Raw genomic sequence first — 12,964 nt, 5'->3', positions numbered from 1 at the left:
GAAAGGTATGTTGCTCCAATATTTTGTTTAAAGCCTTTGGGGACCTATTAGGTGTTTTGTCAGAAATGGTGTTCCCAGTTTTTAGTGCAAATTTCCAACCATATAATTTAAAAATTATATCTCACTCTAAATTCACCTTTCTTAAACAGCGCCCTTCATCTTGGGTGACCAATGTTATTTTTTTCCTAGATAGATATTATGTTTTATATTCAACATAACAAAACTGTATTTCTCAGATTAATTTTAATTTATAGTATTAATTCTCTAAGCATGTAGTTGTATGCTGAACAATGAAATGGCATTATAGGATTCCATTTTATAATACTAATATTTTGATTTTAAAAAAGAGTGTTCCTTTAATTTCTCTGCCAACTCAGTATTGGACCTGAACATTTAGGTGGCTTTTTCCTGGCTTATCAATCAGCACTAGTAAAAAAGGGCGCCTATACACGACACACTGCAATTACTCAATTAATCAAGTTTGCTGGAACATGGTAATTATTGCGCTCCAGCAGACTCCAGCATTTCTTGTATCAGTGTCCTTGTGCTAAAAAAGGGCAGCAAGAGCACTTTAATTAAATCTCATTCAACAAGCTTTAGTTAAAGCACCCCCACTGCCACTCTTAAGCTCAGGGTTACCGATACATGAGAAGCTTTTGGAGCTGCTTCAATTCCCCCTCCATTTATGGAGCATGTGTATAAATGCCCATAGATTCCACAGACAGAACATAGCTCGCAGTGTTTTTACAGAAATGGAAGCCAGAAAAAAAGTCCTATTTTTTCCATATCTGTACTGGCTGTACAAATGACTAAAAAGAGAGAGAATTGCATTTCTTTTCAGTGAAATAATAAGTAAACGTGATTTTTTTTGTGTGTGTACACACAAAAACATCTACTAAAAGGACTATTTTATAATCTTACTTTTTTGGCTATAACCATACTTCACATTTTATTAGATTTTGGGTTTTAAAACTCCATTACAGAACAATTGGGGCAGTCACCTATTATTTATTCAATTAAGCACACTGCTTGCCTGCTGTCCCCAGTTCTTTTTATGTAACATGACCAGCTCAAATGATGATTATTATATACTTAAAGTGATTGAGAACTGTCCAGTAGCTGCAAAAAGAAGTGCTAACCGTTTTATCCCCTTTGGCATCCGTCTAAGAGGCACAAGAAGGTGAAAATAGCATAATTTCAATTGCAAGTACTTTAGTCATGTTGCCTATGTATAGGAAAGGTTCCAACCTACAGAACGTTTTCGAACTTTGATAGAGGAACATTATAAATACTCTGCCACCTATGCCATCTGCTTTAGCTATCTTTCTATCTTAGGATATGTCTATATGGTGTAAAGTAGAGATACCTGAGCTAGTTTTAAATGAGCTAGCTCAGATACTGAAAGCAGTTTAGCCCATGTGAAGCTCCAGGCTGTCATGGCTAATGTACCTAGGGTCTTTAGTTCAGTAGCTGAAGGTCTTGGCTGTCTTGTCACATGAACTGGATATTTTTCTTTTCTCTTGATGATAAAAGTTTTTGTTATTTCTTTTTGGTACAATCTGGGAGCACAAAACCCTGTGGAAAGAAATTACTTTGGATTAAATTTTGCCTGGTAAAAAGGCAATTCATAGTTTAGTGGACCCAGTTGTATTGTATCATTTCAGTTGTGGTGCAAGGATTTTGATGGAGAAATTTGCTCATATAGAGCTCATTGCTGCTGCATCTTGGCGGATCATGGGACCTTTTCACTGCACTGCAATCTTCACTGTTTTTTTTTTTTTGTAAATGTCTCTCCCTGTAGTTTTTACCATTACCTTGCATCTATTCTCTGCTATTTAAATGTCCCAGAAATTTGTATCAGCTTGTAACTATTGCCAAGAGTTCTAGGGCAGATATAAATATGGGAGGTAATCTTCTTCTTTTATAATGTTGCTGAGTTGAGCAGTGAAGAGGTAGATCATATATTATTGGTCTTTCTGTAAGTACCTTCCTAATTCTGTTCTGCAGTAGATTTGCATCATCAATGAATGGTTGTAGAATAGCTCAGGAATGATAAGAGTCAGCAAACAGCTGAATTTATATACATAATACTGTATATCAATCCTGGAGTGCTGCATTTGCTGTGAGATACTTTCATTATTGTTACTACGTTTCTAGGCACTTGAGGTAGTGATACACAATTCCCTGGCACTTGTTACATTCATGGTATGATTAATGTGTCAATTGTGTCAATTTAAAGCTCCATAAAATAGGAAACCAGTCACAAAGGGCGCCTGTGCATGTGATGGACTTCTGCTCCTATGCGTGCTAATTAGCGTGCATTAGAACAGGTAATAAAGTCTGCTGTCCTAATTATAACACTCCAGCAGCTCGTTGAACAAGCTTTAGTTACAGCGCCCCCACCACAATTTTGAAGTGTGGGATGCTGAGTACACACGATGCTGCGGGCACTAATTCAAGTGCGCCCTCTCCCCCCACCACCCTGGAGCATGTGGACACTGGAAGATGTGGGACTGCCATCCATATATAATATAGAATGTGTACCCCTAGTTCACAACCCCTGATACAGAACATTTTTGTGATAGGTTTGTACAGTGCCTTAAATTGAATGCATGGTGTGTTCACACACTATGGCTATCTTGGGCTCAATGCAGAATCAGCCCCCGACAGCCCTGGGTCTCTAACCAGCCCATTGCTGACAATCAGCTGATTGTCCCCTCTGGCCTTTGGGCAGCCCCAAGTCTCCTGCTGTCCCAGGGCTGTCCTCGGGGCCAGTGCCAACAGTCAGCTGATTGTCAACACCAGTCCATATGATAGCTGCAGCTCTCCAAACAACCCAAAGCTGCCCTGATCAGGAGCAGGGAAAGTTGGGGAACTTCCTTCACTGGGAAATTTAAATCTCTGTACATGTCAGGGCTGTTAGATGTGGAAGTTTAAATTACCTTGTGTGTGGAGCCCCTCGACTCTGCTTGCCAGGAGGCTTTGATTCCCCATGCCTGGCAGCCCTAGCTGGGCTGCTGGGAGCAATGATTTAAATTCATGGGCAGTGGGGAGCCCCTCAGCTTCACCCCTCCAAGGGGTGCTTTCATTCCTTGGAAGTGGCAGCAAGAATGCCAGCAAACACACAGTTGGCACCTCTCTGATTAGATGGTGAATGAGGTGGAGTTGCAGGAGAGGAAGGAATGGTTTGACACTTCAGGTAGTTGGATTCTGTCCCTGCCTCTGCTACAGAGCCTCTATATAAGTCTGGGCAGGATACTTAAACCACATTTTTACAGGAAGTCATTAACAGTGTTCCTCATTTTCTAGGTAGCAAGCTTAAGACATCTGGGATCTAAGATTTACAAGAGTGCTTGGGATTTGACTGCAAGTGAAGGCACTGAAAGCTATGCTTTGAACACATAAAGCACTATTCCTACTACGCTTTCAGAAAGATCGGGCTAAGAAAGACAAAATAAGCACTCAAAATGATTGTGTGATCTTCAAGTTTGTGAATCTGTGACTTAATAGCTTTTACATAAAATGAGGAATTTTTGTGAAGCACTCAAGTGCTTTAAGTTAGGAATTGGGCCACACGTTGTAAAATGAAATATCAATTTGCTGCTTATGAAGTGACTGCCATCTGTAGTGTGTGCTGAATGAGTCAGGTTTATAAAAAATATAGTAGTGAGTGTGTGATCATGTAATTAAATAGTCCACTAATGTACCAATGAGGTAAGGGGTCAAATGAAGCTTGCAGTTTTGACATTTTCTAACTTTTGAGTTTTTGGCTTTGCTGCCTGAATAGTCTCTCCCCCCAAGGTTTTTTCACACTACAGGTTCATAATATAGTATATACTTGCCTCATCTACATGAGACACTGACTGAGTATTAGCTTGTTACTACTGTGTAAGTAGCGTAACATGGCAGGAAGCATGATACAATGCTGTTGTGCAGTAGTAACCAGTTACTGCGCAGTCAGTGTTACCTAACAGCTGTTTGGCAATGATACTGTGCAGTAACTCCGGTTACTTGTTTATAGAAGTACTAAATGACTGTGCAGTAACGATTGCACAGTCAGCATCTTGTATAATTGCGGCCACTGTAGCCTATATCACTGGCTATTCACTGATGCATGCCCCAATTTAGTAGGCCTCTCAGTGTTGTGTACATGTCAGTTGTACCTGCAAGGCTTGAGCATGCAGTTGAATAGTGCGGGCCAAATATTTGGTCTTGTATTACACTGCTGAACCAAAATAGAAATATTTTCATTTTTTTTAAGTGAAGACAGGTTGATGGGTTTCATGTATTTTCTACCCATGTTAGAAACATGACTATAATAAGATACTATATTTCCTAGCATGTAGCATACCCTGGAATAAAACGCACCTTATTTTTGAAAGGCAGAATGTAGGAAAAAAAATCTTTTCTTTGTATTTGTACTTCTCACTTGTAGTAAGTACCTGAGAAGCAGCAGCTAGGAAGCTGAGCCTACCCATTGTTTTGCAATCATGTGCAGATTTTACTTTTATCTTTGTCTAGTAAGGTAAAAACTGCTCTTACTGTATTTCTTGCATATAATGTATGCTGCAATTTCCAGCAATGGTTTTTAAGTAAAAAACAATAGTTATATGCAAGAAAATACAGTAATTTTATTACACAATTTTTGGGGCAGTCGTAAGTTTGTGAACGGTCCATCACTTTGTTGTCCTGGTCCCTGGCCTGCGCTCCTAGGCACTGCTGCTGTATAATTACTAAGTAGGAGTAATAGAAATAATATTTTCATTTATATAGTAAATTAAAATCAGCAGGTAAAGCGGACTGCTGACTAGTTTTACTGTGCTTCTCAGAGTATAGAAGTAAGCAAGCTCCCCTTCACTGTTGTACCAGAGTGGCAAGCAACAAAGAATGCAAAACTAGGGGGAGACAAAGGAGGCAGTCTTCCTCTTGCCCCACCTCCCCACCTGCCCCTTGCCACTTGCTTCCCCCATGGAGCGCCAGCTGCCTCCCCTGGGCTGGTACTCAAATCCAGGACAGGGGTTTCCCCCCACCCATGTTGAATGGGGGAAAAAAATCCATGCCTTAGATTTGACTCAATATATTATTTAATTAAAAATGAGGCTAGAATGAGGTTGCGGGGGGAAGAGGGGTGATTTTCCATTTTGATGATTCACATGTTAATGTTATTGATTATAAAGACTGAATGAGAATTTGAACCAAATAGGAATTTTATCTTGAAATTGGCCCTTCATGCTGGGATGAGTAATTTAGAAACCTTTGTGCTTCTATATGAAAAAGTGTGTTGTGTAACAGAGCATGATTTAGTAGAGAAGGTCAACATTTTTATTTTATTTTAATCCTTCTAGCCTTCAGGAAAAAGAACAGTCACTCAGCATGTCCATTAAAGAAACTGCTGCCAAAGTAAGTATATGTCAATTAGCATTCTTTTCAGTACATTGAAGAGACTAAGATAATGCTTTACTTTTTTAATGTAATATTTAGTATTTTGAAAGGCTGAAATATATGGATTTCTCCTGAATGATTTTTTGCTTCGTGTGTAAATATCCTTAAACATCTATTTAAAAAAGGGAAATTTAAACCTGGTGAAGGCAGTATAAATGCATGTGTGTCTGCCAAAGGAAGCAGGTGGAGCAGTGCATTAAATGTAACATTTCTTGGCTCATGTTCACTCAGGAATCCAATCTGTTGGCCTCAGTTTAGAAAAGCTTTATGAAATGAAAGTGAACTCTAATAACAATTGAATGTCTTCGTTCTCAGGGTAGAGGGGCTTATCCTCATACCTGTTTTGCAGGTGTAATTCCAGAATAAATCTTCTAAAGGCAGAGTAATTATTTGGAATTTATGTTGGTGGAAATGTAATCAAGTTGAGGGGTGATTATGGGAAATTCCTTTTTAATCTCAGCAGAGTAAAACACTAGACACATTCGTGTAATGTGTCATAATTTTTTTGACGCCGGTGGATTGTATTGCATTTCTATGTTCTGCAGTACTGACCTTCATTTTTATATCATCCCTTTGGAGGCTTTGATTCTTGAAAATACTTATGCATGTGCTTAAATTTAAGCAGGCAAGATATCCCATTATTAACTTCTGTAGTAAAAGTAAAGCCACGTATAACTTACAGAGCTGGGGGCTTGGTTGTCACATGGGTCACATATTTGTATAATACGTAGTGGTATAGCTGCTTGATCCGTGACAGGTGGGATTTTCAAAGGTATTGTGTGAGATAGGGGCCCTGGTTCCATTGTATTTCTAGTAGTCCATCACAGTAGTTTGTGCTCAGTTGATTCAGAGTTTCATTTTTGAACACAGGTGCCTTAAATGATGTGTAGAAGACTAATTTTTTTGAAACTGTATCCAAGAAATAAGCAATGGCTCATTCAAAAAACTATTTATACATATTCTTGTATGGTTTGGGCATGTGAATGCATACTTGATAAGTACAATAGTTTGTTTGTGCCCACTGTCATACTCAGTGTGGGTATAAACAGTAGGTACACTATCCATTTTTACAGTTACTAAGACATGCAGTAACTTGCAGATTTTTGTAGGGAGTTTTGGTTCTTGATGGTTTCAAATTAAATTCAAAAGTATTGTGAGACTTGCAGTATACTTGTAGTTTCATCATGGATGCTGTTGCTTTTGTTTAGCTCCCGTCTGACTTTCAATTTCTTCTTCTGCAGTTTCCAACCACTACAACAGTTATAGAAGTTGCATATATAAGAATGGAACATTATGCTAGTTTTGTTCTGACAGTGGCCAGTTGTAGATGTTTTGAAGAGAGATTTGAATTATTTTTTATGCCCATAATTCTGTAATGCTATATAGTAGGAGAGAAAATTACCTTGATCTTGACCAAAAATCTGTTTATATCCTGAAATGTTGCAGTTGCACTTCTAGGTGTCTCCACCCCTCTATCTGTAATTCAGCATTTTGAAACCTTTGGAAGCTTAAGTCCCATTTTAAGAAATTTGAACCAATCATACACTGCCTAACAGCTCCAGCATGAATTGTAAAAAGACTATAAATCTCATCTCTCCCTGCTGTAACTTACGGCACTTTACAGGAAGTGCCATAAATTACAGTGTTCCCTCCGTAGTGGGGAGGGTTTGGGGGACTGAGCTCTAGTTTGGAGAGGCTACATGTCTGAAGCCACGCTCCTCTAGCCCTTGCCCTTCCCCTTCCCAGCTCTGGTGCCATCTTCAGATGGGAAGTGGGAAGGGAGCAAAGGGAGCTTGGTTTGGGGTTTGCTCAGCCTATACTGGAGGGTGGGGCGGATGGATTGGAGCACCTTCAGCTCCCAGGACTTGCTGACAGACATTAATAAACTCTCTGTTTCGGAGAGTTCAGATTGTCAAATGATTGATATTTTTAAGAGTTTTGCAACCATGCATTTCTGTCAATACATGGCTGTAGAGTGGTTCAGGGGCCCGGTCTCATGACAAATTGTCACTTCTGTCAGTGCCCTTTATCACTGCATTCCTGCTCCCTTACTTGCATAGACACATGCATGGGAAGTGCTTGTGTATACCTTCATTATATGACAATACCATACTTCCTTGCTCTCTTTTTAAATATCTTTTAATGAGTAGACATGTGGATAACGGACTTCATTTTTTTAAATGAAAGCTTAAAAATTTAGGATAACAATTGAGAGGTTTTTCTACTCTCTGCCTTACCCAGCCAGTCCTTCATGCTTCCCATGGAGATGAGCTCTGTTTACGCTCTGGGAAACCTTGTGGTAACTTCAAATATTAGTCCAATCTCTCTCTCTCTCTCTTTCTCTCTCTAAATAAAACTAAAAAATGTCTAATAATATAAAGGTATAGGTGTAGAGATAGATATAGATATCTAATCCTGTTCTCAGTGGTGGCAGAGGATAGAACAAGGAGCAATGGTCTCAAGTTGCAGCAAGGGAAGTTTAGGATAGAAATTAGGAAGCATTTTCTCACAAGGTAGTAAAGCATTGGAACCCAGACAGGTGGTGGAACCTCCATCCTTGGAGGTTTTTAAAACCTGGCTAGAGAAAGCCTTGGCTGGGATGATCTAATTGAGGATGGTCCTGTTTTGAGCAGGAGGTTGGACTGAATGACCTCCTGAGGTCCCTTCCAACCCACATTTTCTATGGGCACTTTTACATGTGCTCCAGGAGATGGGAGTGAGGTGGGGGCAGTGTGAAGGAGAGCAGAATAAAGAACATTATATGTTTTTTTACCTTCATCATAAGGAGAAATCTCTTCTCCTTCCTGACAGCTGCTTCCTTTCCCCAGGCCTTTAATATTTACATTGCCATTCTTTACCTTTTTTATTTCTTCAATGTCATTTTTGAGTTGAGGCAGCAGAAGCCAAAGCTAGCATAGTAAAGTGAACAGTCTTCCCCACCCACGTCCTTCCCTCAAGAATTAATACAGGACTTTGTCTGATATCAAGCACTGATATTTTACTGCATTACTTAGATTATGACACTGACAGAGATTCAGCCCTTTGCTTCAGACATAGACAGTCTTTATTTCTCTGTTTTTCTAAGTAGTCGTTACAGGAAATGCTGAAGACAGCATGGTAGTTTTGAAAGAATGAGTTAATTTTAGTGTTCTAGCCCCCACAACTACATTTCCAGCTACATTTCTGCCACTGTGAATTAACATCACACGTGGAAGAGATGCAGTTTTGTCAGTATTGTGTCAGTATTTTCTTTCTTTGGGCTAGATACTACAAATTCTTACTCGCATGGGTTTCAGTTTCTGCATTGGGATTGTGTTTAGTTACTGATGTAAGCGCTAGTTTGCAGGGTTCATTTGTAGGATTAAATTATCTTTGGAAAGGTGAATCTGAGAAATGCAAAGAATATCTTTATATAGTTGTATATATATAGATATATATATTCTTTGCATTTCTCAGATATCTATATCTCTATATATCTATACATTCATTTAAAAAAATACCCATCCATCCTGCATTGACAATATGGAGTAAATATTCAAAGGGTTAGTTATCCTGCCTCATGTACACCCATGTTGGAGCCCAATCCTTACCTGCCTCTGCAACGGTGGGGAGGGGAGAGTGAGCTGCTGGCGGGCAGAGCAGTCCCTGAGCTGCAGGGTGCGGGGCACTGGTGTTTCCCTCTGTGGCAGCAATGGCTCCCCCGATGGCACCCACCCACAGGCACCCAGCTCGGCCAGTCCCAGGGGGCACCACAGCTGCGGAGGGAAGCACCAGGCCCCCGCACAGCTCAGGCAGGCAGGTTGGGGGGGAGATCAGGCTCGCCGCTTTTTCCCCACTTCTGTGGAGCCTGCCTTTTATGCTGCCGGGCTGCCTGCACAGTCTGCTAGCGCAGCCCCTGAGCTGCATAGAGCCTGGTGCTTCCGTCTCCACCGTTGGAGTGGCAGGTAAGGATCGGGCTCTGACACGGGTGTACACAACACATGGGTTTACTTTGCCCTAAATTGAAGTGGTGTTTTAAAAAAAAAACACCGCTTCAATTAAGGGAGAATTAAACCCCCATGTTGTCTACAAATGCCCATGGGGATTTAAAGGTTATGACTATTAACATGTAGTTGTTATCAGCCAAGGTAAAGCTACGTTAGTATTTTCTTTCCCCCTTCTCTTTCATTTGTTGAAAGATCCCTTTTGATAGTGATAGGGTTGATGGTCAGCGGAAAAGTGGAAGGGCAGGTAAAGCACAGGTACTGTGAGAGCCTCAACAATGTGCCTCACTCCTGTTTTACAGAAAGCATCTTAAGAAATAACTGAGTTTCCATATATTCCATTGTGCCTCTACTTTGGCTGGTAACAAGAGGGCCAATCAGCATCAGTTCTGATGGTGGAGTTTGTGATGTGGACACACTGTTCACTAGGAACCTGATTAAATCTACCAACTCATTTCACATAATTACCAAACAGCTGTCCCATGGTAATGATGTTAAGTTACTCCCAGCATGGGACATATTCATGCTGATTTCCTGGAGGTGAGAGATTCTTTGTTTAATTACCAATCCCCTGAGCCATCCAGTGTCCCTAGAGAGAGAGTGCCATTTAGAAAGAAATCAGTGAAAATATTACATTTTATTTCAGTTTTGAGAATAAGAAAACCCTCAGTTTTCTTAGGCACATTTATCTGACTATTATAGTTCCTCACCATCATGAGAAAATTATTGGATAAATTAGAGCAGAAAATAATGTGGACTATCTAGAGACTGAGCAAAGCTAAATTATATACAGCAGTGACTAGAACTATCAGCATTACAATTTAATAGGACTATTCAGAGAGGTTATATATTAATAGTGACAGCTTGAAGGATAGTTTTGTTGACTAAAGGAATAGCTGAATCAATTATGATTAACAGATGCTTTTATTTAAAATAATGGGATATTATAAATTAACTATAATATGTAGATCTTATTACATTTATGTTATATAGTTAACATAAGTCTCTAGGATATATCTAATTATATTCTTGCGGTGCCAGGGTCTGAAGCATAATTCAGGTACAAGGGAATAATTTACAGGACCTTATATAACAGACATCAGTGGAGTTTTTGTTTCTTTCTATATGCAACATATTTCATCACCGCTTGTTATTGAGGAAAATGGATTATCAAGGTTATAAAAGGCAAACAAGCTTTTCTTGACAGAGCAGCTTGAATGTAGTCTTATCTTATTTTGGGAGTTCTAATGTCTGTGGGTAGTGACGAGTTCTGAAATTTATGAGAATTGTCAGAAAAGATAAGGATTCTACATGGAATTTAGCATGGTTCAGAAATGGTAACATACATTTCCCTTTGTATTTGTTTCCACAGTCATTTCCTGATCTTTCCAGCTCTTACTCCATGAACTATTCTCCTTTGCTTTCTTTCTTACCTGTCTTCCAGTTTTCTGGACAGATCTACTGAAGGTTTTGAACCCAGAAGACTTTCCTCACAATGCTAGTGTTGCACACTGATCCAACAGCATCTAATGAACTCTAAACACTATAGATTCTTGAACTAGTAGTATAGGTGACACTCATCGCCCACCTGTAGTAAAAGACCAAAATCTGGTAATTGCAGCCAAGTGGTTGGAGACAGTATATTTCATAAGTAAATTCCCAATATTGTCTGTGTTAGTGAATTTTAAATTCCAAACCCCATTTACTTGAATTCCATTGGTTACCATGCAGCATTATTGAAAAATGGGACATTGGAGCAAAGTTCATAATGGAAAGCCTTTCTTTTGTATGCAGTCTCAATATATACTACTGGAACATTCTGCATTAGTTCTCTCCTGTGGGTTGCAAAGAATACCATTAATCTTTTCTAATTTTTATAATAGAATGCATAGCAAAGCAATTGAATTCTGCTCTGAGTCTTTATAGAAATATCACAGATCACTTTTTATTAAGGTTTGCTATCTTGTTTTAGAATGTTATGTCATGTCTATAAACCAAGACAATTTGAAGCCCCATTTAAATTGCCCGATATTTTTACATGAATGAATTATATATCATGGCTGTCTGCCTCAATCTAGGTTTGTACCAGTCAAAAACTCTGCAGTACTTTAAGGAGGAAAGTGAGTGATATTGAAACCCAACTACCAGCTCTACTTGAAGCCAAAATGCTTGCTGTGTCAGGTAAGTTTTTATGTGGAGAGAATGACTGCATTATAGAAAATGTTTGGTGATGGGGAGGTGAAATAGTCATCTGGAGTGTTCCAGCTCTCTTCACAGTAGTCCAAATGAATAAATAAGCTATCAGTAGCTTTCTTGACTTTCATGAGTTAAGTGTTTATGGCTATTTTGTTTTAGAAGGACCATAATAAACTTACACAAAAGATATTATAATTACATGTATTGGTTTTAAATTACACTTTAAAATGGAATATAATAATTGGCAGCTTCTGCTATTCAGATCATTAAACTACTAATTTTGGCAGCAACAGGGCAATTTGGCCCTTAGAGCACTCATACATATTATTTACAACAAGTAAAACAGTGAAATGTGAATACAGAGCCTGATTCATAACAGCTTTTCATGCCACTTATTTGGGATTGCTGTGCTATTTATTAAGGCGAAAAATACTAACCACAGTTCTGTTTTTGACTTAGAACTGGCTTTTTTAACTTAGCCAGTCCTTTCCATTTGTGTAAGTAGATACCTCCCCATTAAGCACCTGTTACTGAGCTCAAGAGGAGGAGGGCACGGGTTCAAGCAGAAAAGGTATTCTTTCCTTGCATCAAATTAAAGGAATAAACTAATGAGTAGCTTATGTGACAGAGTTACCTATAGCTATGCCTTAGCTATTTCGCTTCTTATATACATAAAATATACACTGCTATATATAGGTGCCTTTTAGAACTGATTAAAACAAATATTTTTAAATGATGCATTATCGTGGGAGCAAGCATGCTGCTTGCCAGATATAAATAATGTAAGATTTAAGTACAATCATCAGGATCAAACAAAATCTAAAAGGAAATAATTATGGCCCTGACCCTTCTCAACTTCTGATGTCTCCACGAGTCCCTTGCAAGGTTGAGCCGCTTGTGTTTTGCCTGTTGTGAAGATTGGAATGTCAGTCCTGTAACAAATATTCTTCTACATAGGTTAAAGAAACAAACCTCTTATATATTATTGCAATCGGGCCAGGTTATAGGAGGCAATGCCGTGGAAGCCAGTCATCCTTGTCTGTGAGAGATTGCTGATGGTGACGAATCTGGGGATCCTGGAAATTCAGAGATCCCACTGTCCCCTTCACTCACCAGCAATGTTCCCTCTAAGGAGCAGCAGTCTGTGAGCATGCCACCTTGGTCCGTGAGCGCACCACCTCAGTCCGTGAGCGCCCCGCCTCAGTCCGGCATGGGACACTTACTGAAGTGGGCTGGGGCCAGGGGCTGGAGGCTGGAGCTGGGGGGTGGGGCTGGATGCTGGGGCCGGAAGCCGGGAGCCAGGGGCTGGGGCCAGGGGCCGGAGGCTGGGGCTGGGGCCGGGG

The 12,964-nt window shown here is 39.7% G+C and overlaps 1 protein-coding gene across 2 annotated transcripts in view; it reads left to right on the top strand.

The window, feature by feature from the left end:
- Window positions 1-12,964, top strand: part of DISC1 (disrupted in schizophrenia 1) — a 373,039-nt gene that overhangs the window by 136,637 nt on the left and 223,438 nt on the right. For both annotated transcript variants that reach the window (XM_019549864.1, XM_019549863.1), the window contains exons 7-8: window positions 5,346-5,400; window positions 11,504-11,606. In XM_019549864.1, coding sequence (XP_019405409.1) covers window positions 5,346-5,400; window positions 11,504-11,606 — 158 coding nt within the window. The remainder of the gene's footprint in view (window positions 1-5,345; window positions 5,401-11,503; window positions 11,607-12,964) is intronic.

Source organism: Crocodylus porosus, unplaced genomic scaffold (genome assembly GCF_001723895.1).
Source record: "Crocodylus porosus isolate Cpor-Errol unplaced genomic scaffold, CroPor_comp1, whole genome shotgun sequence".
Lineage (NCBI taxonomy): Eukaryota > Metazoa > Chordata > Crocodylia > Crocodylidae > Crocodylus > Crocodylus porosus.
Note: the sequence above shows the minus strand (reverse complement) of the source record. Positions and strands in the feature narration are given on the sequence as shown.